Source organism: Apodemus sylvaticus, chromosome 4 (genome assembly GCF_947179515.1).
Source record: "Apodemus sylvaticus chromosome 4, mApoSyl1.1, whole genome shotgun sequence".
NCBI classification, from domain to species: Eukaryota; Metazoa; Chordata; class Mammalia; order Rodentia; family Muridae; genus Apodemus; species Apodemus sylvaticus.
The window spans coordinates 67,018,118-67,044,505 of NC_067475.1; the positions used below are offsets into that span (position 1 = coordinate 67,018,118).

Here is a 26,388-nt window from a genome sequence, read left to right on the forward strand (position 1 = left end):
AACTTACTTTTACTTTCTGCAATACTGGGGATGTCACTCGGGGACTCGCGCAACTCTCAGCCCAGTGTGTTTTTTTTTTGTTTGTTTTTTTTTTTTTTTAGCTATGATTATTATATTTAACGGCAGTGCTACTTAAAGCAAATGTTACCTCTCCTCGCCTCCTTTTGCCTAGTAAAAAAGAAACACATCAGCATTGAGCTTTAAAGTCTTCCGAGCTGCTTCCAGCCCGGCCCACCCTCACCTGCTGTGCAAACCTGGAATGCGACTGCTGATTGGCTGTCTTGGGGCGCATCTTGATGACGTAAGCACGCGCCAGGCCAGCCCCGAGCGAAGGGCGCCTAACACCGCAGGTGGACAGGTCTTACCAAGCGGCTTCTCTGAGGTGTAGACAGCTGGGCATGGGCCTCCCGAGGCTTCGCCATGAGCTTCCTGATCGACTCCAGCATCATGATCACCTCCCAGGTGAGCCGCCGCCCGCCCTCGCGGGCTCGGGAGAACCTGGATTTGTTCCGCTGGCTCCCTAGCCTGGGTAGTGAAAGTAGTGAAGGAAGTGTGGCCCTGTCACTCACTAAGCCTGCGTCCCTAGACTCTGGGGAGGCCTCGCTGGCCCCAGCGCTGAGCCGGTGCCACGTGGGGTCAGTTCCCACAGCGCCCCGAGGCTTCCGGGCAGCTCCGCGGACCACGGAGCCCGGAGAAGGTTGGCTCCCGCCGGGAGGCCCTCAGCAGCGTGCCAACCTGGGCTGAGTGCTGGGACCGGTATAGGCTTTGCTGGATCCGGGTGCTGACGTGTTTGAGTCCGCGAAGTCCAAGTCTGAACTTTCCTTTGTGCAGTGACACCTCATCTTTCGTCCTCTGCTGTTTACTCTTTGCGGGTCGCTGTCAGGCCCTCGTTTCTTCTCACTTGACCACCTCTACCACTAAACAAAACCGAGGGAGTATAAATCACTGGCGAGTCCTGCAAGCTTCGTCTCTTGAGCCTTTTGCTTTTCCTATCATTCGTGTTTCTCCAAGGTTTCCCACCCACCCCACCCCAAGTGTTTATGATAGCGCTAATTTGTACGTATTTATGTGCATAGCCGTGTACCCACTTTCAAATGCAAGCACTCACTAAATAATGGTTGAGTAGGAGCAGCTGCAGAAGCTTCCTCTGATTATTGCTGTCACCCCACATCTTTCCAGTAAGATTTTTCTCTTCATCTCATCCAAATAGCAAGGGAAAGAAACAGTTCCCTTTAGTAATGTAAGTAAGGTACATCCTTGAATTTAGGGTTTGTACAGCTGCACCCTCTGCAGAGCATTGCCCTCACCTCTTGAAAATGTCAGTAGCAACACTTAAGAAAATATGAAACAAGAAAAAGCCAATCCATTCACCACTCTTAATTCAGTAACCATTTTTCCCTTTTCAAAATTAATGCCTTTCAAGTACATTCGACTGCTTTTGTTATTAGCTTAGTTTTCAAATGTGTAAGTACACAAAATTCTGGACACCCTGCCTTCTGCTTAAAACCTCTCTATTCATCCCTGTTGTCCTTGATAACAGCAGAGAGTGGATTTCAGCCTTAGTACCAATTCAAGAAAAATAAATATTTAAGTTTTAAGTGTTTTTTTTCCACAGAAAAATATAAATGTTCATTCCCAGCCCATAAGTAGAAAATTGCCATGCACTTTCGCCTGTGAGATTAACATGAACCTAATTCAAAAGTTAACCCAAGAATATGGCTTTCTAAACTTTTAAGTTAAATTTATAACCTTTAACTTTTACAAATATATCTGCATGAAATATTAAATTTAACCAACCAAACTGCTGAAATCTAAAACCTGAACAATCCTTGTGTCAAATCTTCCCTGTCCTTATCTGTTTTATGACTACTTTATCATCATTGAGGTATGAATTAAATGAAAATGTCACTACAGGGAGGGGTAACTTGTCCCCTATCAATAACCAAAGTGGCCTTTCATTCTGCCCACTTTCTTTCTCATCTCTATTTTTTTTTCCTTCCCCGTAAAATCCTGAACAGTATCTTTCTTTCTCTTGTATTCCCTAGCATCTGACCCAGTTGGTGGCAAAGAGTGAGGCCTAGTAAGTCTTTGTTTAATAGAAGCGCCTCCCTAGGGAAGTGTGGTTAACTGGAAAGCAACCATACACCATTTTTCCTGTTCTGTGTGAACTGAAAGCTTTATGTGGAATGAAATCAGAGACTTCATATCAAAACCTATCACCTCAAGCCAGTGAGCTGACTAAGGGATAAAGGCACTCGCCGGAGCCTGACAACCTGAGGTAGATCTTGGTGCTCATAATGGAAGGAGAGAACCAACTCCCAAAAGCTGTCCTCTGCCTTCTACTTGCAAGCACATGTGCACACACACACAAATAATACATTAAATTAAACTTTATAAAATGTATTACCTCTGACATTTTTGCTCACCATGCCACAGAATAAAGCACAAAGCCCTTAACATGCCTTGCACAGCCGCTTACATTGGGACCCTGACTTTTAGCTCTTTAACCTCGTGTCTTCACCGTGTCCTCATTTCGTTTTCTATACTGTATAGATTTGTAAACTTCCTTTAGTTTCTTAACCTGCCTATGCTATGGTACCTCCAGATTTCCACAGTGTCTTTTTCTGGGATCATCCCCCTCATACCTTCCCCTCTTCCTGGCCAACTGCTGTTCAACCTTCAGATTTCAGCTTGGATAGCCAAATACTTCTGGAACAGGTTAGACCGATGTTTCTCTTCATGTCACCATAATGCCTTTCACTCCTGTCCCTTATGGGCTGCCACACTGTCTTGTAGTTACTCATTATCTCTTTCATAGGTTATTCGCCCTTTGAAAGCAGCAGTCACCAACCTATCACACCTGGCACACAGTAATCGATAATAAGTATTGGCTAATGAATAGAAGCATGAGTAAATTCCAAGAGAGGTGTCTTTAATTCTTTATCACTGTTCTGCCATCCATTGTCCCTTTTTTTTAATCCACCCTTCCATCCTTGAATTTGTTCCATAAAAGCAACTGTCATCTACCTGTGCTGGGCATCAGTTTAGCTGTTAAGTCTTATCAGTTCCAGAGTCCACTCATAAGTCCCCGCTGTACACTGAGCCCAAGGTCAAGGGTCTACTTTGCACAGTTGTAAAACTGTTCATTTTTAAAAGTAAGCCATGCAGGTTCCAGTGCATTTGAAAAGATTTTGAAGTTGCCTTTTCCCTGTATAGCATTACAAGAATTCATATTTATCCTGGATATAATAAATAGTCCAATTTCTTTCTTTTCTTTTTTAAGATAGGGTCTTACTATGTTGCCCAAAGCTGACCTCAAACTTCTGTGCTCAGGGGATCCTCCTCCTCTGCTTCCTGAACAGCTGCACTGCTGGCTGGGATAACCTCCCCAACTGCAATTGCCTGTTATCTGCACAGGATTGACGAGCCCTTTCAGGCTTTGTCAGTGGAGCATGTGAGAACTCACTAAAGCTATATATGTATCTGTCCCTGTGTTCCAATTCCATATCTATACCATCATCCAAACTATGTTTTTATTTCTTATCTGAGGTCCCATTCTTTTTATCTTGGGTGTTTTTTGGTTGGTTGGTTGGTTTAGTTTTTGGTTTTCATTAAGTTATGCATCTGACCATACATACCTCTGTGATTCCTAAAAGCCCAACTTGACACCTTTCCTTTCCTCATGGCTGCTTGTCATGAACACCCAATAACACATTGAAGCTGTCCTTTTCTCTCTCTTCTCCCATTCCCTATCCCATCATAAAAATGTAATTTCAGTTTGTTTCTCTTGCCTAAGGTCCCATTCTGTTGCATCTTGTCATCCTTAACATCTGCTGATTTTACCTTTTAAAATAGTTCCCAAGTCTGTGGTCTTCTCTTCTGTACCAGTGTTAACTCAGTGTTTTGTCATCCTCATGTGAGTTCCTCCAAAGACCTCCTATAGGTCCCACAAGCCACCATAGTTGTTATATGAAGCAAATCTCACTGCGTCATTTCCAGCCTCAGTGACCCTCATTGTTCCAGAATGGTTAAAGCTCCTTGGGTGGTTGCTGGGCTCTGGATAACTGGTTACTGCTTCTTCTGTCAAGAATAAACTATTCTTGTTTTCAAATTCTCCTCAGTAAGCATTGTCTTCTGGACAGCCCAGCTATGCAATTGCCAGTGTGTGCCAACACCTTATCCACCTGCCTTTGTTAGTGTTTGTACTGGCTGGTTTTGTGTGTCAACTTGGCACAGGCTGGAGTTATCACAGAGAAAGGAGTTTCAATTGGGGAAGTGCCTTCATGAGATCCAGCTGTGGGGCATTTTCTCAATTAGTGATCAAGGGAGGACTTGATTGTGAGTGGTGCCATCTCTGGACTGGTAGTCCTGGATTCTAAAAGAGAGCAGGCTGAGCAAGCCAGGGGAAGCAAGCCAGTAAGGAACATCTCTCCATGGCCTCTGCATCAGCTCCTGCTTCCTGACCTGCTTGAGTTCCAGTCCTGACTTCCTTTTGTGATGAACAGCAATGCAGAAGTGTAAGCTGAATAAACCCTTTCCTCCCCAACATGCTTCTTGGTCATGATGTTTGTGCAGGAATAGAAACCCCAACTAAGACAGTGTTCTTTGCTGTCTTGAGGGCCCCGTTCTTCTGTCCCCACCACCTTTGCCTTTTGCTCGTCTGCTCTTACTCATACTTTAAGAGAACACTTTTTAGTATTTTAATGATTAAAAGCTTTGGAACCTCTGAGAAAACTGCACCTTAGGTATCATCTCCAGAAAGCCTAGCTGATGATGAGTTTGGTCTCCCTCCGTTGTATGTTTTATGGTGTCAGGCTCACGTCCCTCCGTTGATCATCGGCATTACATTATTTAGTGTCTTCACCATTGTACTGTAAGCTCTTTGGAGGTGATGACTGTCTTACTCATCTTTGAATTTTCTAGTGATTAGCATCACACATGGAAACACTACAGACATTTTCTGAGGGAATATTTACAAAAAGCAAACAACCAACCTTACCTTGACAGCTTGTGTTTCATTAGGCATCATAGAACTGTATGATCAGCACCTTGAGGAGGGAAAGTCAAATGGGATCATATAAAAAGAATACCTTATCTTTAGTCAGGAGGCTAGAGAATGCTTCCAGAGGGAGCGATGCATGCATGAAGATCTGTGGAGTTGTTAGGGAGAGAGCTGGAGAGAAGTTCCTTTCAAGAACCAGAGACAATTCAGTATGAAAGAATATGTGTCACCAGAACCAGAGAAGTTATGTCCTAAGTAAATGTTTGGTTGGCAAGAAGGGCACAAGTGGTGGGGTAGTCTGTGCTGACCTGCTGCAGTCACTAGGAAGGCCCAAAAGAATTGTATTTATAAAGCCCCAGGCAATACAAAAAGGAAAGAGGAGTTTGGTTTTTTTCAGTGTGGTGTGTGTGTGTGTGTGTGTGTAGGTAGGTAGATAAGTTTGAAAAAGGCCATATTGTCCACTAGCATGGGCTTTGTCTCTGAAGCCACTTTGTGTAGAAGCTGTCAAATGTAATAGCCTTTGATCTTGGAAAATGGAGACACAAGAAAGCTGACTGAAAGAGACACATGAAAACTACTAGTGCATCCACCAGGGCCAGCTGCCCATCCTCGCTGTCGGTATTCTGACCAGGTGTGGGTTTCTGTGATGCTCACCGTCTTCTTTAAAGAGAAGCTTCTTTTATAATGGAGGAGAGCTGTGCTAATCTGTGGGTATAACAATGTTTTAGACTGAAGTTAGGAATGAATTTTATTGGTCTAGTAAAGCGGTGGTAGCAGGGTTTCCTCTAAGATCCATGAGTCACTAGCCCCAGGGGGTTGGCTGGATTTACCATATACCAGGCTTGATGCCCCTCCTCTTGAGTGGGCCTCAAGTGCAAGCAGACAGCTGTTGGTTACCACCAAGATGTGCGTGCCGCTATTGTACTTCAAGGCCATCTTGCCAGGCTGGTCGTTGTCTTGGCTCATAGGCATCCCAGCTGGGTAGGACTCCCTGTTGCTTCTCTCCCTTGGCAGTTCACCTAGTACTTATGGTTATAAAAGTTACTTCAGGGATGAAGCTTTTGTTCAGATCCAGCTCAAATCTCCCCAAGTCCTGTCTCCAAAGTGCATGGCTCTTCAGTAAGCTAGATTTACCTCCAGCCTCTGAGGGAGGTTACCAAGGGTGACACAATGGCCTGAATTGTTTTGGGAGTCTACTGGGCTTTCCTGACCAACAGCTCAAAAAAGAGGTTTCACATGCCTGGTGCTAGGTTTTTGTTAGATGGGCTATGGCTCTTGTGGGGAGCATTGTTAGCCCAAGTGACATAACTAAGTTTTACATATATGGATGCGTGGGTGGATAGGTGGGTGCATGAGTGGGTAGATGGATACACTTATATGTATTGTGTGTAATATTAGGCAATTATCAGATAGTGTTTCCTTAGGGCTTTGTCAAGCATCCTTAGTGCTGTTTATCCCTCCTCCCTCCCTCTCCCAAATAAAGCCCATTTTTGCCAATCTTCCCCTTCACTTTGAATGGAGAAAAATATGAGGCAGTCCCACTAAAATCAGGAGTGAGTGAGGACTGCCCATCATCCCCACTCTTTCACTATAGTTCAAGAAGCATTAGCTGGAGCAATAAGGCAAGAAAAGAAAAAGGAATACAATTAGGAAAAGAAGAAGTCAAACTATTTCTATCTGCAGATGAAATATTATACTTAAGAAATCCCAGAAACTTCACCAGAGAACTCTAGAAATGATTAATATTTCAGCACAGTGGCAGGATATAGAACCAACTTATACAAATCAATAGCTTTTCTATGTAAACAACAAATGTACTGAGACAGAGGCCATAGACACCCTTGCATTCACAATAGCTTTAAAGAAAATAAGGTACCCAGGAATAAATCTAAAGAAAGAAGTTAAAGACCTCTGCAACAAAAGCTGTAAGTCTCTGAAGAAAGACATTGAGAAAGACACCTAAAAATGGAAAGGCAGATCAGTAGAATTAACACTGTTGAAAACAACAATCCTGTGAAAAGCTTTTGAGAAATTCATGCCATCGCAATCAAAAGTCCCCATCTCATTCTTCACAGAAATACTAAAACACTATTTTAAAATTTATTTGGAACCACAAATGACTATAAACTGGTTTCATAGCATTATGGAAAAAGATATGTATTTCCATTTTTTGTCTGCCTTAAAACTCATTCTATACCATGAGTAATTTAAAAATTCTAAGAGCATGCAAGTGTCTTTTTCCAGTGATAAAAGTGGATCTCATTTTTAATCTCCAAAAATAGCTATCTAGTTAGCAGACATTTTATCATAAAAGAGTTTTTATAAGGCATTTGTCAAAAGAAAATGTATCTTGACATTTTGTTTTTATTCTTCCCTAGATACTGTTTTTTGGATTCGGGTGGCTTTTCTTCATGCGCCAGTTGTTTAAGGACTATGAGGTGAGAAAAACTATTTAGAATGGAACAAGAAAAATGGTTCCTTTAAAAAAAAAAAAAAAGTGTATTTACTTTTTCAAATAGAAAACCTGCACCAGTCAAGGTTTTCTATCAGGAAACTATACCTGGTATTCAGGCTTCACTAATAGATTGATGTCTCTGTGTATTACTAACTCTAGCATGGATTCTTGAGACAGGATCTTGCTGTGTAACTCAGGCTGGCATGGAACTTGCTGTATAGCTCAGGCTGAGCACTTAACTCATAGAGTCCTACTGCTACAACCTCCCAAGTGTGGCACTATAGGCAGGTATCACCGGGCCATACTAGTTTAGGTGACTTAAAAGCAAAAGAAGAAATCACATGGCTAAGAGCGTGGAAGACCATTCCTTAGTCATGTTGGGACCATTCACCAATTGCGGGGAAGTTCAATTTCTAATGCTTCAGAAGATTCCATTTCAGTCTACAGTTGCCAGCCTTCACATTTAAGTTAATACCCAAATCCCAAAACGAGCTGGTTCTTATTTAACGTCTTAGATTTAAAAAAGAACCATATCTTATACTAGACATTTTATAATATAATTTAGTTACTGGACACTTTTGGGGCATTTCTAAGACGATCTATATTAAACCTCCCCAGGAGTTTGGGGAGCTGTCTGGAAGAGCCCACACTTGTAGGGATTCTCTTCTGCTCAGTACTGTAAGGCATCTCAGGAGAGTTCCAGAGCTGATGCGAGCACTGCAGTGTGGAAGAACTCCTTTTAACATCAAGCTGCCTGCAGATCTGTTTCCTTTTCATCACTGATACCGGGAGTCTAAGTGCTGCACATGGCCTTGTTACTTCATCCTCTTGTGCTTTAAATTATCCAACCACAAGAAGATTCTGGAAAGAAGCAGCCATGATTGAAAAGTGCCGCCCACTTCTGTCATTTAACCTAATTTCCTTTTCAAAGAAGTTTTCTGACTTGTTATCAGAAGGTTATCAGTTAAGGATTTCTAGCACGGACATGACCAGCTTCTGCATGTGGCTTACCAGGTGCGGCAGTATGTGGTGCAGGTGATCTTCTCCGTGACCTTTGCGTTTTCATGCACCATGTTTGAGCTTATCATCTTTGAAATCTTGGGAGTGCTGAACAGCAGGTAAGTCCTGCATCCTTCTTGGAAGTGTGCTGCTTCTTATTTACACTAGAGGGGTCACTGTAATCATGTTACTTTAAAAAGATGTTTTTAAAAACATCCCTCATGGTGGAAAATATCTACTGTATATGTGGGTGTTGGTCAGTCTCGGGAGCTGCAGTGATCACTAAAAGTGTGGGCCCTGGCCACATGGTAGAGGGTTTGGTAAAGAGCATGAGTCCAGGGGGAAGCTGCCCTGCGCCTTAGCTCTGCAGAACCAGCTGAGCGTGAGGCTGCAGGAGCCTCGGCCCGAGCTTCACTCCTGGCTGTCTGATTCTCAGACTGTCTGAATTCTCCTCCTGCCTCCAACTTGGCCTAATGCTTGAAAAAACAACATTCCTCAGCTGTTTAAAAACCTCAGAGAAGACTGAGCTCTAGCTCCTCTGTTAACTACTGCGGTTCATTTTACACCTAGCCTAGTGGTTTGGACGAGGGGTGTTTTTTAAAATATCTTTTTAAAGTAATTCCTGGGGCTTGATGGAAGAGCCAAGACTCCTCTACTTTCAGACTCGTTCTTTATCAGTCCAGACCTTGTTTGGATGAGCTATGGAGAATGGACAACTCTTTTTTTATGCTATTTGCTAAACTGCATTATCACAACATGGATGTCTTACTGCTCTGAGTAGAATTTAGCAAACTTTTCTGTGAAGGACCAGATGGTAAATATTTTAAGCTTTGTAAGTCATAGGATGTCTAACATCACTCTCAAATCTGCCACTGTGAACAGAAACAGCCATTGTGTAAACAATGGGCATGGTCCTGCCCCAGTGACACATCATTTGTAAAAATGGCTAGGTGCAGGGTCCTAGCTTGCTGACCACGGGTCTGAGTGGCAGTAGTGGAAAGAACACACGTGATCCGTGCAGTTAGAGACCAGCTCGCTTTGGTGCACTCTCACATTCCTTAGTTTACCTTTGAGTGTAGGTGTGAGTGCCGATGAAGTATTTTCTGCTTTAGGTTCATTTCTCAGGATTTAGGCTGAAACATGTGTGCACATACACCCATTTCTTCATGGTCCAGCTGTGGACACAACTGTAGACCTTGATCATGTATGTAGTCTATCTTGCATTCACTAGATTCAAAATAGTTTTCAAAAGAGAAACTTGGTTCTGAATATGAGTATTCCTTTGACTTGCCTCTAAGTAAAGTATTTAGCATTCTGTTCAAATGCAGAGTATTGTTTGGATCCCTTTTGTTTTTCAAGAGACCATCACTTTATATCACTTTCTCTTCAGCTCAACATGTCCAGCTAGAACATGTGATCAGCTTTTCTTTTGTGTGTGTTTTGCCTGCATGCTTTTAAGTGTCCATATGTGTGGCTGTACCAAGTTAGCCAGAAAAGGGCATCTGATCCTATGGCACAGACATTTGTGAGCTGCCGTGTGGGTGCTGGAAATAGAACGGGGTCCTCTGTAAGAGCAATACGCTCTCAGAGCCACTGAGCAGCAGCTCTCTAGCCTCTGGTTGACCTTTCGTTGTCAGCACAAGTACTTGGGTGAGACCTCCTGCCTCCTAGCATGTTCCAGAAGCCACTGAAGACTATGTGCAGCTCCCTAGCCTTCGAGATGTTCTAACCAGGTTGATCCAGAGAGCAAAAGCTGCCAGCGCAAACAGGCACATCTCGCTGAGTGATTTGGGCTCCCTGGAGACTCTTGTTACTTACAGGTTCTTTGTTCATGGTGCCTGCCATCTGTAATCAGGGACACAGTAAGGACAGCCCTCTAAGCCATACGGGTTTCTTTGGGAAGGATATTATCGTTCAGGACATGTTTAAGTGAATCCTATGACACTTTGAGGAAACTCATTATCTGGGTAATAAATTGGTGTAATTATGACCAATTTGACCTTTTTTTTACATATACTATGACTTATCTGTGTGATCAAATCATCTATTTAAAATAGATTATTAGATGATTTATAGTTAAATTTGTTTCCCACCCATAGTAAGTGACCAGAACTCCTATTTTATAACAACCATCAGGACTAGCTGAGCTATCATCCGGACTAGCGCGGTGGTCAGGACTCGCCCAGCCATCATCAGGACTACCTGCCTCTTACCAGTATCATTCTTTTTCCTTATTTCCTTAGTTTATTTGCTTGTCTTGTATTTTCTACATCCTCTTAGACTGCCCAGCCATTTATCTATTTTTGTGTAACAAGGTCTGAGTTTAAATTCAGTAACTGGCAAGGACACTTTGAAAATGCATAGCTCTCCCATGAGCAGGAGAAGATTATTTCAAACCACCTATCTAATAAGGGATTTCTTTCTGAGACATAGAAAGAACCTCTTACAATTCAGTGGTAAAAACATCATAGTTAAAAAGTGTACAAAGGTTATAAAATACACTTCCTGTAGAGTAGTTACCTGACATTGAGGCTCTAGGTTCAATCCCGAGTTCCACAAAAGGGAACGAAGAGAACAAAGTATAAAAAGTAGACAAAAGGTCTGACTGAGCATTTGTCCAAAGATGACATAGGTAGCCAATAAGGACATGAAAAATGGTTATTGTCATTAACCATCAAAGAAACACCAGCCGAAACCACAGTGCTAGGGTGCTTCCCCCAAGATGGCTATAACCAAAAGCCAGAGTGCTGGACTCTCACATACTGCTGGGTCAGTGTGCAGCGCTCCAAAGGCAGCAGCGCCCAGGGAGAAACAGCGACTCAGCCTATGGCCCAGCCACTCCATCCCATCTCTGTGAGGAGACATAAAGCATGGCCGTGTTACACCTGACACAGATGTTCACAGGTCACTGCTTGTGCACTATTTATAATAGTTTAGGGTTGAAACAACCAAATCTGTGTTGGCTGCTGAATCAGTGAATAACGGGGCCATGTTACTCAACCATAAAAGGGGTGCACTATTGATAGATGCCGTAACATGGATGAACCTTTCGAGCCCTGTGCTAAGTGAGAACAGCTAATCACAGCCTCAGGCCACCTATCATAGGGCTCCATTCATATGAACTGTCCAAAGGTGCAAGTCCTCGGAAACAGAAGTACTGCAGTTATAGACTTGGGTGGTTTCCTCAGGCTGGGGAGATGGGGGAACAATGGAAAGTGACTGGTGGTGGGCACAAGATCTCTGTGGGGTCTTGAAAATGCCTACATTAATTAAAGACCATTGGATTATGTACTTCAAGAGGGCAGATTGTTTCTCCGAAAAGCAAAAGTGCTTTTTTAAAATTTATTTCCTTTTTACTTATTTACTTTTTGAGATAGGGTCTCAGTAGGTAGCCCTGGCTGGCTTGGGACTTATTATATAGGCTAGGCTGACCTCAAACTCAGATCTGCCTGCCTCTGCCTCCTGGAATTAAAGCTATGTGCCACTTTGCCCTGTATAAAATTTAACAGAAAAAAAATGTATTTTATAAATACTAGTGAAATTTGTGCATTTCAGATGTTAAAATCAAACTACAAAAGAATTTCCTAAGTCTATTGCTCAGAATTACTATTAACATTTGTTTTCCTTTGACTTTTTTATTTTTAACTTTTATTACATTTATTTATTTATTGGGGAGAGGCACGCAGAGTCCCTGCATGAATGGAGGTCAGAGGAGAATGTTCAGAAGTCAGTTCTCTACTTCCATCATGTAGGTCCCAGGAATCAAACTCACCTTATCAGGCTTGACAGCAAGCGACTTTACACTGAACAAGCCCTGTTTGGTTCAGTTTTGAGACAAGATGTCATGTAGCCCAGGATGGCCTCATGCTTAGTATGTGACAAAGGCTGCCCTTGTGATCCTCATGACTCTACCTCCCAAGTCCTAGAAATAGAGGTGTGTAGGATTAAGCTTTCCTTTAATTCTGTTGTTGTTTTCTTTGTTGCTGTTGTAGATACATTTAGAGTATGTGTATGTTATCCATATTGCCTGTGAGCATGACTGAAACATTAACACTCTTCTTTTTAATAGAAACCTCAGGTCAAGGTGCTTATGTACTATTCAGAAACTCACATATGGTTTGATTTACTGGTTTTGCTTTTCTTTTATGAGACAAGGTTTCAATTATGTCACCTAAACTGGCCTTGAGTTCAAAGTCCTATGTTCTCTTCTTAAATACTGGGATTATAAGCATGAACCACCATAGGTGCGTGCGTGCATGTGTTTGTATATGTGTGCACACATGTGTACATATTATTTTAAGACAGGTTATCTCTTTGTAGCCCTAGCTGGCCCCAAACTCAAAAATATTCTCTTGCCTCCTCCCCCTCCTCCGGAGTGCTTGGATTAAAGGTGCCCAGCTAAGTGACAGCCAAGTTGGCTGATTACACGGGTCATATTCAGCACAGGCTCCAAGAGCAAGAGACCTTTGGGATAGTAAAAGAGTGAGAGTCGCTGGCTCCCTGTGTGAGCCTTTGGTGTTCATTTCAGCTCCCGTTACTTTCACTGGAAACTGAACCTGTGTGTCATCCTGCTCATCCTGGTCTTCATGGTGCCCTTCTACATTGGTTATTTCATCGTGAGTAACATCCAGCTGTGTGAGTACTGTGCTTTCCTATGTCAGCACGCACACTGGGGTGCATGTTGTCGGGAGTGACTTATAGACAGCTTCATTTCTGTGTTTCCTTTATACTAGTATCTGGGGGCACCACAGCATCTTAAAGCAGTCATCAAATGAATTCTGTCTGGAAGAGTAAATTGTGTCTCCTGCCAGATTTATTTCTGCTTATACTATAACATCTCCTTGAACTTGGTCCACACTGTACTTTTAGCAACACTTTTCTGATGATGGGGAAGGATCTGGGAGGAGTTAAGGGAGGAAAAAGAATATGATCAAAATCTATTGTATGAAGTTTTCAAAGAGTAAATATGTTTAAAGACTGAATAAGAGAAGAAATTCTTAACTAAAATATGAAATGTTATACTTACACACGAAAAAGGTTTTCTAATGGTGGTCAGAATTCTTTTGCCAAGAATTACGTAGTCTCAGCATTTGCATATTAATTACACTCGTGTTTGTAATAAGCAAGTTGTTAGTAGCTGTCCTCCCTAACAGTCTTGTTTTCCTTGTCTCAGTGCACAAACAGCGCCTGCTCTTTTCCTGTCTCTTGTGGCTGACCTTTATGTACTTCTTCTGGAAGCTGGGAGATCCATTCCCCATACTCAGCCCAAAGCATGGTGAGTAGAGCGGAAGTGGGAAGAGGGGTTTTTTAGTTTTCTAATTTAAAAAATCGTAACTTTTTAAACTTTTGATTGTGAGAAATAGAGCAAGTTATTTCTCTCAGAAGTATTCGACTTCGAAACAAAGTGTTTCCTTCTTTCTAAGGGTATCAAATGCTAATTTTGTCGCATAACAATTACAGGGCATATTGAAAGCTGGTCATCTCTGTTACGGTAACAAGAGTTAATCATAAAGGCAGAAAGATTTATTTTAGTTCCCAGTTTTAGAGCTTTCAATCAGTGGTCAGCTGGCCTGTTGCTTGGGTCTGTTGCAAGGCATTCATTATAGTGATAGTGAATGGCGAGGAAACAACCAAGGAATATAGAAAAGGAAGAGGCGGGGCTGGCCGCCACTGTTCTCTCCAGAGCATGCCTCTATGACAACAGACCCTGTCTTCTTAAGTTCTCCTTTGACACTCATGGGTGGGTGTACAGATTCCAAGGTACTCCTCTGATGGTCAGAGGACATCTTTTAAGAGTCAGTTCTCTTTCTCTGATGTGTGGATCCCAGGGATCAAGCTTAGGCTGTTAGGCCTGGCAGCCAGTACTCTTCCCCACTGAGCAGAGCCTCTCTGCCCAGCTGCTCACAACAGCCTCTGTTCACATCTCACATGGGCGTGGTGGTTGGTGAAACTTACAAACATCGAAGTTTCAAGAAAATCTGGGAATGAAAGAGCTTTGTGCTTCCCAGATCCTGTAGTACAGGGGGAAATGCTAAAAAAAGATTGGAATGAGCTAAGTGACCCAGCATCTGCAGTCTGCCTCACCTCCCAGCACCCTTCCGTATGGTAGCTTGGAGGAAAACTCTTCCTTCATTTGGGTCTGAGGAAAACGTAGTTTCTAAAAGCACATAGCCTCAGTGAGATGGCTCAGTGGGCAAAGGCATCTGCTACCCAGCCTGATGACCAGAGTCTCACCTCAGGGATCCATATGATGGAAGGAGAACTGTCTCCCACATGTTGTCCTCTAAGCACATATGTGCTATGATGCGAACACATGCAAACAAATAAGTTAATAATGTATTGTCTTAGTCAGAGTCTCTATTCCTGCACAAAACATCATGACCAAGAAGCAAGTTGAAGAGGAAAGGGTTTATTCAGTTTACACTTCCATGCTGCTGTTCATCACCAAAGTCAGGACTGGAACTCAAGCAGGTCAGGAAGCAGGAGCTGATGCAGAGGCCATGGAGGGATGTTACTTACTGACTTGCTTTCCCTGGCTTGCTCAGCTTGCTTTCCTATAGAACCCAAGACCACCAAGCCCAGGGATGGCACCACCCACAAAGGGCCCTCCCTTCTTGATCACTAATTGAGAAAATGCCTTCCTTACAGCTGGATCTCATGGAGGCATTTCCTCAAGGAAGGCTCCTTTCTCTGTGATAGCTCCAGCCTGTGTCAAGTTGACACACCAGACAAGCCAGTACAAGTATTAAAAACAATTTTAATGGAAGCATATGTAGCATAACTAATTTACTTAAAAGTGAAATAGCAGTATCTGTTTCAGCATTTCATATAATTAACAAAGGCAAAGATCAGCAGCCTGCCAATAATTAAAATTAAGCTTGCTGGCTGGTGAGATGGTGATTAAAAGCACTCGTTGCTCTTGCAGAGGACCAAGGCTTGGTTCCCAGCATCCATGTGATGGTTCACAACCATCTGTCACTCCACTTCCAGGAGAGTCAAGCTCTCTTCTGACCCCCACAGGTGCCAGGCACACATATAGCAAAATGCTCATACACATAACAAATAAATAAATCTAAAACAAAAGTTGTAATGGACTTTCATAAGATACCAGATGATGTTTTAAGCACTGTTTGCTTCCATGGCACAGACGGCAGCCGCTCTGTGTGCATTGCCCAGTATTAACGTGCAATGATGTTTCAGGGATCTTGTCCATAGAGCAGCTCATCAGCCGGGTCGGCGTGATCGGGGTGACGCTCATGGCTTTGCTCTCTGGATTTGGAGCTGTCAACTGCCCGTACACATACATGTCCTACTTCCTCAGGTAACACATACGTTATTTCCTTTCTTTTTCATTGTTACTGGAATATGTAAGTCTCGTGTCTTTAATATCCACATAGTAGATTCAGGGCTGCTTGTTTACTCTTTCTTCCTCTGTGTCCATGGTGTTTATCTGAAGCCTTTCTAACAAGTTGTTTTCTGTTTTTATTTCTTCTGAAACAGCATCACAGCAAGTACCCTGAGTTGATTTTCATTTAGATTTTCCTACCTTAACCGCCTGAACACTGGGATTACAGGCATGTGCCACCACATCTGGCTCATTATTTTTTAGGTGGTGAATTTCATGTCCCTTTGCATACACTCTTTAAATGTGTCTTTCCAGTGGACAACAGTATGAACTCCTCATGCCTGCAGGAAATAGGTTCCTCCTTGACATCACATAGTAGGAGACAGTGCCACGTTAAGCATCTTTGTAAATTTTTATGTCTGAGTGTTTGTCTGTCTGTCTGTCTGTGCATTATGTGTATGCCTGGTACCCACAAAACATCAGGTGCTCTAGAACTGGAGTTAGAGACATTCATGAGCCACCTATGGGTATCAGGAGCCAGGTCCTCTCCAGCAGTGGCCGGTACTCTTAATCCCAAGCCTTCTCTCTAGCCCAGTGGTTCTCTACCTTCCTGAAGCTGTGAGCTTTAATACAACTCCTCATCTTGTGGTGATCAGCAACCATGAAATTATATTCATTGCTACTTATAACTGTAACTCGCTACTGTTTTGAGTTGTAGTGTAAACATATTTGGAGATAGACATTTGCCAAAGGGGGTCACCACCCACAGATTGAAAACTGCTGCTCTAGCCAATAAGCATTATTTTAGATGTGTCTAGGTCAAAGCTAAGAAAGACTGGGCACAGGGTACACTATTGCACTAGGACAAAAGAAAAAAATAGCTATATGTAGTTTCTGTTTCTCCAGATGGCTTGTATGATGCCCAAGGGTGGGACCCCAAACATCACTGAGTTCTTGCTCATTGCAGAAATGTGACTGACACGGATATCCTTGCCCTGGAACGGCGACTGCTGCAGACCATGGACATGATCATAAGCAAAAAGAAAAGGTGAGACTGGCACCCTGTGTCTCTGTAAAGAGCTGGCAGGGCCGCTTCTTACTCATAGGTAATGTACCACGAAGATTTACTTTCCCCACAGAGGAAGAAAATTCTTAAGTTCTACGCTCTGAATTTCAGCATTTCTCTTTAAATTGTTAGAGTAATGCCTACTATTTGGAGAGAGACAGACAGACAGATAGACAGACACATTTATTTAATGTTGCTGCAAAGGACAAGGCTATTCGTTTTTTTACTTTAAGGCTTCCAACTTCTTTTTCTCCAGCTACGAATTCTCTAAGTCTTCTAGCTGGTGGTTTTCTCTCTACCCAGATAGACAGGGCAGTAACAGCAAAAAGAGGATTCCATCCAAGTCCGGCTTGGTTATCCTGTGACTTTAATGAGATTATCCATAGGAGCACGAGTGACTCGGGCACTTACATCACTGAAAACCCACGGTGTGGGTGACACCTCTTGCAGGTTCTAGTACTGGAGCCCCAACCCTGCAACTTTGAGGCAGCTCTATACTGAAGAGCAGGCATATAGATGAATGCGTTCTCCTCCCTCCCTCCCTCCCTCCGTCCATCCCTCCATCCCTCCTCCCCCCTCTCTCCCTCCACTCCTCTACTCCCCCTTTCCCTCTCTCCCTCTCTCCCTCTCTCCTTCTTCCAGCAGTTGCTCAGCACTTCTGTAAACTGTATATAGGAGGGACTTCTTTGAGTCTTATGTCTCCTGAACTTCATAAACTCCTGAGACACTTCTACAATAGAATGTTTCAGTCTTTAAAAAAAAAAAGATATATAAAAGTCATCCAAAAGGTATTTCCTTTTTTTAAAAAAATATTTATTTATTTCATGTATGTTTCATACATACTGTTGCTGTCTTCAGACACACCAGAAGGTGGTATCAGATGTCCATTACAGATGGTTGGTTGCTAGGAATTAAACTCAGGACCTCTGGAAGAGCAGTCAGTACTCTTAACCGCTGAGCCATCTCTCCAGCCCCCAAAAGGTATTTCTAATCCATATTTTCAAAGGCATTTTTATAGAAGTCTGTGTCACAGTAACCTTACAAAACCATCTGAAATCAAATTATTTGCATTAGAATCTTTTGTCTACACCCTACAATGCATCCTTGAACTAGGTACTTTGTCTTTGTGCCTTTGTTTCCTTATGTGTAAAAAAATTAAGCCAAGTAGGTTGGCACACAGCTGAAAGCTTATACTTGTGAGGCACAGGCAGGAGGATCAGTGTAGGGTCTGGGGTCCCGTGTCCACCCGGGGAGGCAGGACAGGGAAGTTGTGACTGTGCTTGCTTACGCTATCGCCAGGCAGGTGTCAGGCTATGGGAAGCCACTGGACACTGCTCTGGGAGTAGGGGGAGCACAGTCTGAGGTCCCGACTGCAGGGGGTGGGGCTGTCTGGTTCTCAGGCTCTTGAGCACCCAGGTGCCACTGGGAGCCTCAGAAGAGCTGAGAGTGGAGTGGAGCCCCGCAAGCCTGATCTGACCTGGGGCCAAGGGGGAAGCTCCAGCTGGGGCCAAGACCTTGGCTTTTCAGGGCTGGCTTGGCTTGGGAGCGCTGAGGCCTTCTGTGGGAGATTAGGTGGCTGGCTCTTTAGACGAAGGCCTGCTCCATGGCTCCCCAGGGCAGAGCCCGATGAAAAGAGACAATCCATGGTTTTAAGACATTTATTGTCATGGTGGGAAGTAGATGAGTGAAAACCATAGCCCACTTCTCAGGGCGGGCCTGAGGTTACATACCTTTACAAGGAGGAGTGTCTGAGTTTATTGGCTAAGCCTCCAGGCCTTTAGGTGCCTCATAAAAATGGAAATCTGTCTTGAGGCTACATGACCTGTGATCATGTCCTCTACCTGTGGAGGGGCTTGGGGTATTGCCCTTATGTGACTGATGGCCATAGACCTATAGAGAGCTGTGGCCTCGTGCCAAGAGCCTGGTGTCCCTGCAGGGTCACCAGGGTTTCAAGCCTGTGCTCGACCAAGAACCAGGCTGCCTTTCATGGTCCACTGCCCCACAGATCAGGAGTGCAGACTCTGCCTAGGGTACATAGTACCTTGGCTACATAGCAGAAGCCTATCACATGCCAAAAAGGACCTATTAATGCATTGAGACTCCTGCAGCCTCTAAGAACAGTGAGTCACACCTAGCAAAGACAAGTACTGACTTTAATAATAATCTATAATCATCACTTGGTTTACATAAACTCATTTGTCTTTAACTTTATGAAACAGTCTCTGCTCAATGCTATACCACATGTTCATGAAGCTTATCGGTCTGCTGTCTTCATTAAAGTTATTATCTACATATGAGTGGTCATAGTTTTGAGTTGACAAATGGTTTCACATTTCATATTCTCTCCTCTAACACATTTTTATAGTTTGCTCCACAGTCAAGTCAAAGCAGCCTTATTGGAAGAGACAGCCATAGACACAGAATAATAACCAAGACTCCAATTTACTGAGCAATATTTGTCTCCATTTGTATATGTCTGTACTAAAGTATGAACGTTGTTCCCTGGTGGTCAGAATAGCAGAATACCTGGGAATCAAAAGTGAGGTATTCAAATCCCAGAATGCTAGAGGGCCAAGATCCACAATTTAAATGTCAATTCTGAGCAGATCTTGCCTTGACACGCAACAGCATGTGCACACAGGAACACCAAAGAGCCTGAGATGCTGATTATGGCTGATTGGCACATGCTTCTTAGATTTGCAGGTTTTCTCTGCCTTTGAGTAGCTGCCCCAGGTTTGTGCATGCTGGGCATACACACACTCATGACAGAAAGGGAAAGCCTTCTGAAAGGAGGTATCAGAAGGTAGAACTCAGCAGTGGTGTAGGGATCAGAAGTTTAGGAGAACTCCCATAAGGAGAGAAACGTCAGCAAGTGAGTCCTAAAATGTGGCTACAGAATCAGGTGATGTTCTTAGTTAAGCACTGATTTCATAGAGGCTCTGGGAGGCCATAGAGCAGCCCACTAAAGGAACAGCAGCTGAGAGGTGGACCTGTGCACAATCATTAGCTGCTGCAGGCTCCACGGACTTTCATCTAGAATCTAGGTGAGCTAGATATCTTGCAGGTACACTACATTGTACAGTGCTCTGAAGAAGATTCCATAGTTACATATCCATCCAAAACTCGAACTTAGCTGTGAAGAAATGAAACTGTGAGCATTTCAGCATACAAACCAGGCAATAGAAATTCAACTCCAACTAGCAGATGGTGGTGATGCACACCTTTAATCCCAGCACTTAGGAGGAGGCTGGAGCAGGTATCTGATATCTGAGTTCAAGGTCAGCCTGTTACTTACAAAGTGAGTTTCCAGGATAGTCAAGGCTACATAGAGAAGCCTTGTCTCAGAAAACCAAAAAAGAAAAAAAGAAAGAAAGTAACTCCAAATGGGTCCAGATGATGGAACTTTAGCCAGTGCAGTGCTGGGAGAGTGGGCCCTGCACTTCACCTGGGCAGCACAGTAGAGCTGACACTCACTGTAGGGGTGGGGGCAGGAGAGGGTGTGTGTGAGCTGGTCCCGAGGGCATGAGAGTAGAGCTGGCCCTGCCCCTTGCCTGCCATGGCATTGGTGAGCTAGCTGGTACAGTCTTGGAGATCTTGTCCCAGTGGTCTGGGTGTAGGAGAGCTGACAGGCTAACCAGCTCAGCTACCACCCAGGCCCAGAGCCAGGGCTGTAAGTCAGCCTACCTCATCATCTAGCCCATCTGTAAACTGCTGGAGCATGGGAAGGAGCTGGTCCTACAGAGCCAAAGCTGCAGGATCTCCGTGACACAGGGCAACAACAGGATATCCTAGAGGAGTCTTGGTGAGGATCCAGTATTGACAGTGTGGCTGAACCAGAGGCCTTGAACCAGATCAGTGACTCACTGCAATTAACATTTGCAGGTAAAGCAGTGTGGACAAGGGCTGAAGAGATGGCTCAGTGGTTAAATCTGAATCATGCACATCTAGAAATGACAGCCAAACAAATGGAGGACAGATTAGTGGTCACTAGAGGTTGGGGAATTGTTGGCAGGCAAGTTGATAGGCAGGAAGGCAGGCCTTTCCATGGGCAAAATGAAGGTCCTTTGATGTTGTATTCTTAAGTGTTTGAATGTCAATATCCTGTTTCAGGAGAGTGGAAATCTGGTAAAGAGTACATGGACTCTATTCTTAAAACCATATGTGGCCTGGCAGTGGTGGTACAGGCCTGTAATCCCAGCACTTCGGAGGCAGAGACAGGCAGATTTCTGAGTTTGAGGCCAGTCTGGTCTACAGAGTGAGTTCCAGGATAGCCAGGACTACACAGAGAAACCCTGTCTCGAAAAACCATAAAAAAAATAAAATAAAATAAAATAAAAATATGTGAGTGTACATTAGCCGTTAGCTCTGAAATTCAGAGTTCCAGTGGGCTGGTGTGTGCAATGAATTATAAGTCTAGCTAGCCTGTATAAAAAACATACAATCCTAGTATTTTATTTACAAGCTGGAAGCCTAAATTGGGCCGGTTTTAAACTAGTACAACTTATAGCCCAGTCATCTGTCCCTTGGTACTTGCTGTTTCTCCTGGCCACGTTCTCATGGTCCATCTCCTGTCGTGGCGGCCTCCTCCTCTCTGTCTCCCTTTTCCTCCTCCTCCTCCTCCTCCTCCTCCTCCTCCTCCTCCTCCTCCTCTTCCTCTTCTTCCTCCTCCTGTCTCTCCTCAGACCCCTCACTCAATTCTCAAGTCCTGCCTTTATCTCCCTACTGCCCAATCACAGGCTCTAGCGTTTTATTAATCAATTAAATTGGGGAGCAGGGTTTACATAGCATCACTTGAGTATGTGAAGATCTGCTTGTGTGGGGGAGGGGTGGCCAGATCTTGGTACCAATATTTACCATTTGAATACATAGCAGCACCAGGCCATTTTTAAATGGTTGAGCTAGAAATAAGAACTGTGAAACAATAGATGACATGTCTAACAATGCATGTGCTAACCTTGGGATAGGATGGTACAGGATTAGTGTGGCCCTTGCACAGGGATAGCATAAACCCTCATGAAGTGTTTCACAGTCCTTAAAGAGAGGACATTCCCAGCCTCTTCCCATTCATGCTTCTCCTGCCAGACCTCAGCCACCTGCTTGTGGTTTTCCTGTTAGGATGGTTTTTTTGGGGGGTAACTTGGGGGGGGTTGGTTTGTAGTTTTGTTTTTTTATGGGGGGGGTTGTTTTTCAGACAAAGTTCCTCTATGTAACAATAGCACTGACTGTCCTAGAACTCACTCTGTAAACCAGGCTGGCCTTAAACTCACAGAGCTCTACCTGCCTCTGCCTCCCAAGTGCTGGGATTAAAGGCATGTGCCACCATCACCCAAATGTATTAGGAATTTTTAAATGACATCCAGCTCATAGCAAATAGCTTTCTTCTTGTTACAAGATGATCTTAGGAAGAAGGGGAAAATGACTCCTGAGCTTGTGTGTTTATTTGAATGTGTTGTAAAAGCATGTCGCAGAACGTTGGCTGCTGTTCATCTTTTCTATTTTTTGTCTGCAGCTTATTTACCAAGAGCAAAACTGGCTTAAAATTAGGTGATCAAAATCCAAAGTAAGGGATGGAGAGATGGCTCAGTGGTTAAGAGCCCTGACTGCTCTTCCAGAGGTCCTGAGTTCAATTCCTAGCAACCACATGGTGGTCACAACCATCTGGAATGGGTATCCAATACTACCTTCTGGTGTGTCTGAAGACAATGACAGTGTACCCTCATACATACATACATGAAATAAATAAATCTTTCTTTAAAAAGTGTTTTAAAAAATATTACAAGTGAAAGTAAATTGTCTAAAACTAGGGTAATTTTTCTATGTCCATCCAACTTTTACTTCTGGTTATTCTGTTTGTCTGTCTGCTGAGAGACGGCATGATGCCTCTCACCTTCACACAGGCAGCCAGTGCCACACCACAGCCTTTAGTGTTGACTAGGAGGATAGAAATGGCCTCTGTGCTCCCCCTTTGAGCTGCCTTGCTAGTAATCCCAGGTGTTGAACCAAAATAGACTATGAAGTGCATAGCCCAGAACCCCGTACATGCTCATCCCGTGGCTCTGAGCCTTTCCTCAGTTCGTTTCTACATCTTCCCAAAATGCCAAGTTAAAGGGAATGTCAGGAGAGGAAGGCAGTGCTTGGGGCTGGTTGATTTGTACCTTAGCCAGGCAGACCTCACTGAGCACACCTAACACTCGTGTTATAAATGGCCTTTTAACTGATGCTTTAGGAATCTAGCCACAGAAATGCCATCTGGCCCTTGTCCCCTGGTACCATTTGTCGAGGACATAATCCCAATGCTGCTGCTTCCTCGTTCCCATTTTTAACTCTTGTCACCTGAAACTGTCCACCATAAGTCTCTGTAACTTGCTCTCCTATCTGTACTAGATTTGCCCTGGTTGATTTTAGGCCCATTGTACCCTTCAAGTAATCACATGCATCTTCTAAGCTCACAAGGACATTGCTCTTAATAGCTCTGGGCAGATTGGAACTTGCCAGCCACTGTCACTATGCCACTGAGTGCTCCGCAGATAGGAGGGGAGGAAGGGACAGTGCCATTACATCACCTTGTCCAGCAGTGGCTCTGTGACAGTCATGGCAAGAGGTGGACTGCAGTGAGTTAAGGCCCCTCCTGTGTGAACTTCCTGTTTCCTTTCTGTGGTCTGCTTTTCCTTGTGTTCCTCCTCTGTGCCTGGTTCTTTATCTAGAATTTAGCCACTTCACTTGTTCCCTTAAGTGATATTAGCATATGGAAAGGATCGGTGACAGTCTTATTTCATTAATCTTTACAACCACCCTGAGTGAGGAAGTAAACTGTGGGTCTCAGCCTCCAGGTGGCAGAGCCAGACCTCAGATGTATTGTCTGCGCCATATTCTGTGCCCCTGGACCAGGCCACGTCACCTCTGGAAATGTCTTCTGTGTAACTCCTGAACCCGTGGAGACACAGCTGTGACACAGGATGGTGTGGAGATGAAGCTGCAAGGCCCACGTCCTTACTCAGGTGTTCTCTATTGCAGAATGGCCGTGGCACGGAGAACCATGTTCCAGAGGGGGGATGTGCAGAACAAGCCGTCAGGACTCTGGGGCATGCTGAAGAGCGTTACTGCCTCAGCCCCGGGAAGCGAAAGTATCCTTTACCTTCCTCTTGACTCTTCTCCTCTCTGCACCAGGGGCAGGGTAAAAAGTAGGGCAGAGTTAGACCCCTCTAGGATGCCTGCCTGCATCAGGCCGGCCAGCACTGGGCACAGGAGGTCCCAGCAGTGGGCACTCATCCTCCCTACACTCATACCTAGCCACGGAAGCATTGTCTCTGAGCTGGAGCAAATCAGGTCATTCTTTCCATTTCACAGAGAAAGTAGACCCAGAGAGGTGAAGTCTCACAGTGGCTTGTGGCAAACGTGTGAGCAGAAGTATGGCCTCAGCTTCAGAACTTGTTCCGCTGTGCTGTTCTGTCACCCATAGATGCAAGACCACAGAGCACAGTGGCTCCCAGTGGGGGGGGGGGGGGGGGCAAGGCTTCATTCCGAACCCAGTTAGTGCCACACAGATTTCAAGAAGCTCTACATCCCCTTTAAAAATAACCAGGGCAGCCTGGTTAATGGATTGTTCCTGGCCCTGCTGGTTTGGAGGCTGACTAGTGCCCATATGGAGAAAACCAAGCCTGCGTGTTTCACCCTCCTCCCGCTCCCTCCCACAGGCTATTAGGTCAAACCGGGGACTGAGATGAGATGACATGTTACTGTGTCTCTATCACCAGTTAAGTCAGTTAAGGAAGGATGCAGACTATTGTGATGGATCATGACACCATTCTGATGTGACTGCAGATAAGAATCTGACAGAGAAAGCCAGGTGACTGTCACAGAAAAAGGAAAATGAGTCATAGGGGCTGGAGAGATGGCTCAGTGTCTAAGAGAGGGGACTGCCCTTGCAGAGGACTTGAACACAGATCAGGTGACCCGTAACCACTCTAGTTCCAGGGAGATCCAAAGCGTCTGCCTTGTGAGGGCTCCTGCTCTCATCTGCATATAGGCCCTCCCACACACCTACATACAGACAATTAAAAGTAAAATCAAATTTCTCTTTAAAGAACAAGTAACCCTGCAGCACTTGTTCTGTCTCCCGTTCCCAGACAGAGTCTAAGTGACAGGACTGTGAGGCTGACCTCTTCAGAGCAGCTCCCTCCTTCTCAAGGAGACAGGCCCGCGATGCCGCTGAGTGCTAGCCCCTGCTGAGGGGAGGGACTGAAGGGCACTTGTGGGTTTCACAGAGAGGAAGATTTGAATTTCTGGGACTATCTTACTATCTTTATTGCTTTAAAACTCATAAAGACCCAAGCGTAGGTTGGTATCAACAAGGTATCAGGGAGCTTTTAGCTCTCTGAGCTTCTGCTTCTTTAATAGAGGAATAGTGACACATCTCACTGAAGTTTGGAAGCTAGGCTAGCATCTGACAGTGAAAATCGGGCCTCTTGTAAGCGGACAGCACTATGCACCCATGCCTATTAGATGTATGGTGACTTGGAGCAAGTTGTTTAACACTCTGAGCCTCTTTCCTTGTCTGAGAAATGGGTTGCAGCTATGTCATAGGATTATGGGAGTGTAAAAGAAGATATAAAGAAGGCAGTGCCTAAAGCCCAGCCCGGTGAGACTCAGTGACCACAGTGCTATCTGTGCTGTTTTCTGGCACAGTATCACTCAGCATGAAACTGCTGAGCTGTGGGTCATGGTGGATACACCATCTGAGGACTCAGACCGCATCTGATATAGAAAATATAGTAAAACACTAGCCGTGAGATCATCTGAGACAGCAGCTGGCAGATGCCAGTGGGGTGCTCCTTCAACCTGTGTCAGCCTGGGAATGCTGCCCTGAAGCAGTGCTGAGATGGGAAGAAGCCATATGGGCTATTCCCAGCTTCTTCCCTACGAAACAACCAGAGCAAGTCCAACCTTTCTTCCTGCTATTTCCTGAAATTTCTCTGTGATTTAAACCTTGATGCCCACCTTTTGCCAGATCTGACTCTTATCCAACAGGAAGTAGATGCTTTGGAAGAACTGAGCAGGCAGCTTTTTCTGGAAACAGCTGATCTGTATGCTACAAAGGTACAGAGTGAGGAGACAGCTGTGGTTTAGCAGCACGGTTGAAGAGAGCATGAGACCGCATGGGCTGGCAGTCCTCTGCGAGCAGCCAGTGCTTCTGTGTAAGCCGAGTGGTGTTAGGAAAGAGGCTTACTGTTTATGAAATCACTCCTAAATATAAATGGAAATCACAACTAAAATGCAGTATGATTTAAATACAGACTACCCTAACCTTTCCGGAGGGTAACTTCCCGAGTGGCTCTAAAAGGTATAAGGTTGTCAGCATGTGCTTGGAGACAGGCCTGAGCCCACTCGCCACTTGACCTGAGAGAGTTGTTTAACCTCTGAGAGTCTCTCATCTGTAAGGTGAAGGTTCTAGAACATATTTCATAAGGTGGTGGAGGTTATGAAGCTCACAGACGAAGGCTGTCTTGTCTCTGGCTCGTCAG

The 26,388-nt window shown here is 44.3% G+C and overlaps 1 protein-coding gene across 2 annotated transcripts in view; it reads left to right on the top strand.

Moving 5' to 3' along the window:
* The first annotated feature begins 306 nt into the window (after positions 1–306).
* LOC127682926 (Golgi pH regulator) overlaps positions 307–26,388 on the top strand; it is a 35,212-nt gene continuing 9,130 nt past the window's right edge. Inside the window, exons 1-9 of one of the 2 annotated variants that reach the window (XM_052179677.1) lie at positions 307–462; positions 7,381–7,440; positions 8,472–8,575; positions 12,985–13,091; positions 13,630–13,731; positions 15,657–15,777; positions 16,769–16,849; positions 23,882–23,991; positions 25,875–25,963. In XM_052179677.1, the coding sequence (XP_052035637.1) occupies positions 421–462; positions 7,381–7,440; positions 8,472–8,575; positions 12,985–13,091; positions 13,630–13,731; positions 15,657–15,777; positions 16,769–16,849; positions 23,882–23,991; positions 25,875–25,963 (816 nt within the window). In that variant the 5' untranslated portion in view covers positions 307–420. Of the gene's footprint in view, positions 463–7,380; positions 7,441–8,471; positions 8,576–12,984; positions 13,092–13,629; positions 13,732–15,656; positions 15,778–16,768; positions 16,850–23,881; positions 23,992–25,874; positions 25,964–26,388 lie in introns of those variants that run through there. The other variant, XM_052179678.1, reaches the window with a different exon arrangement.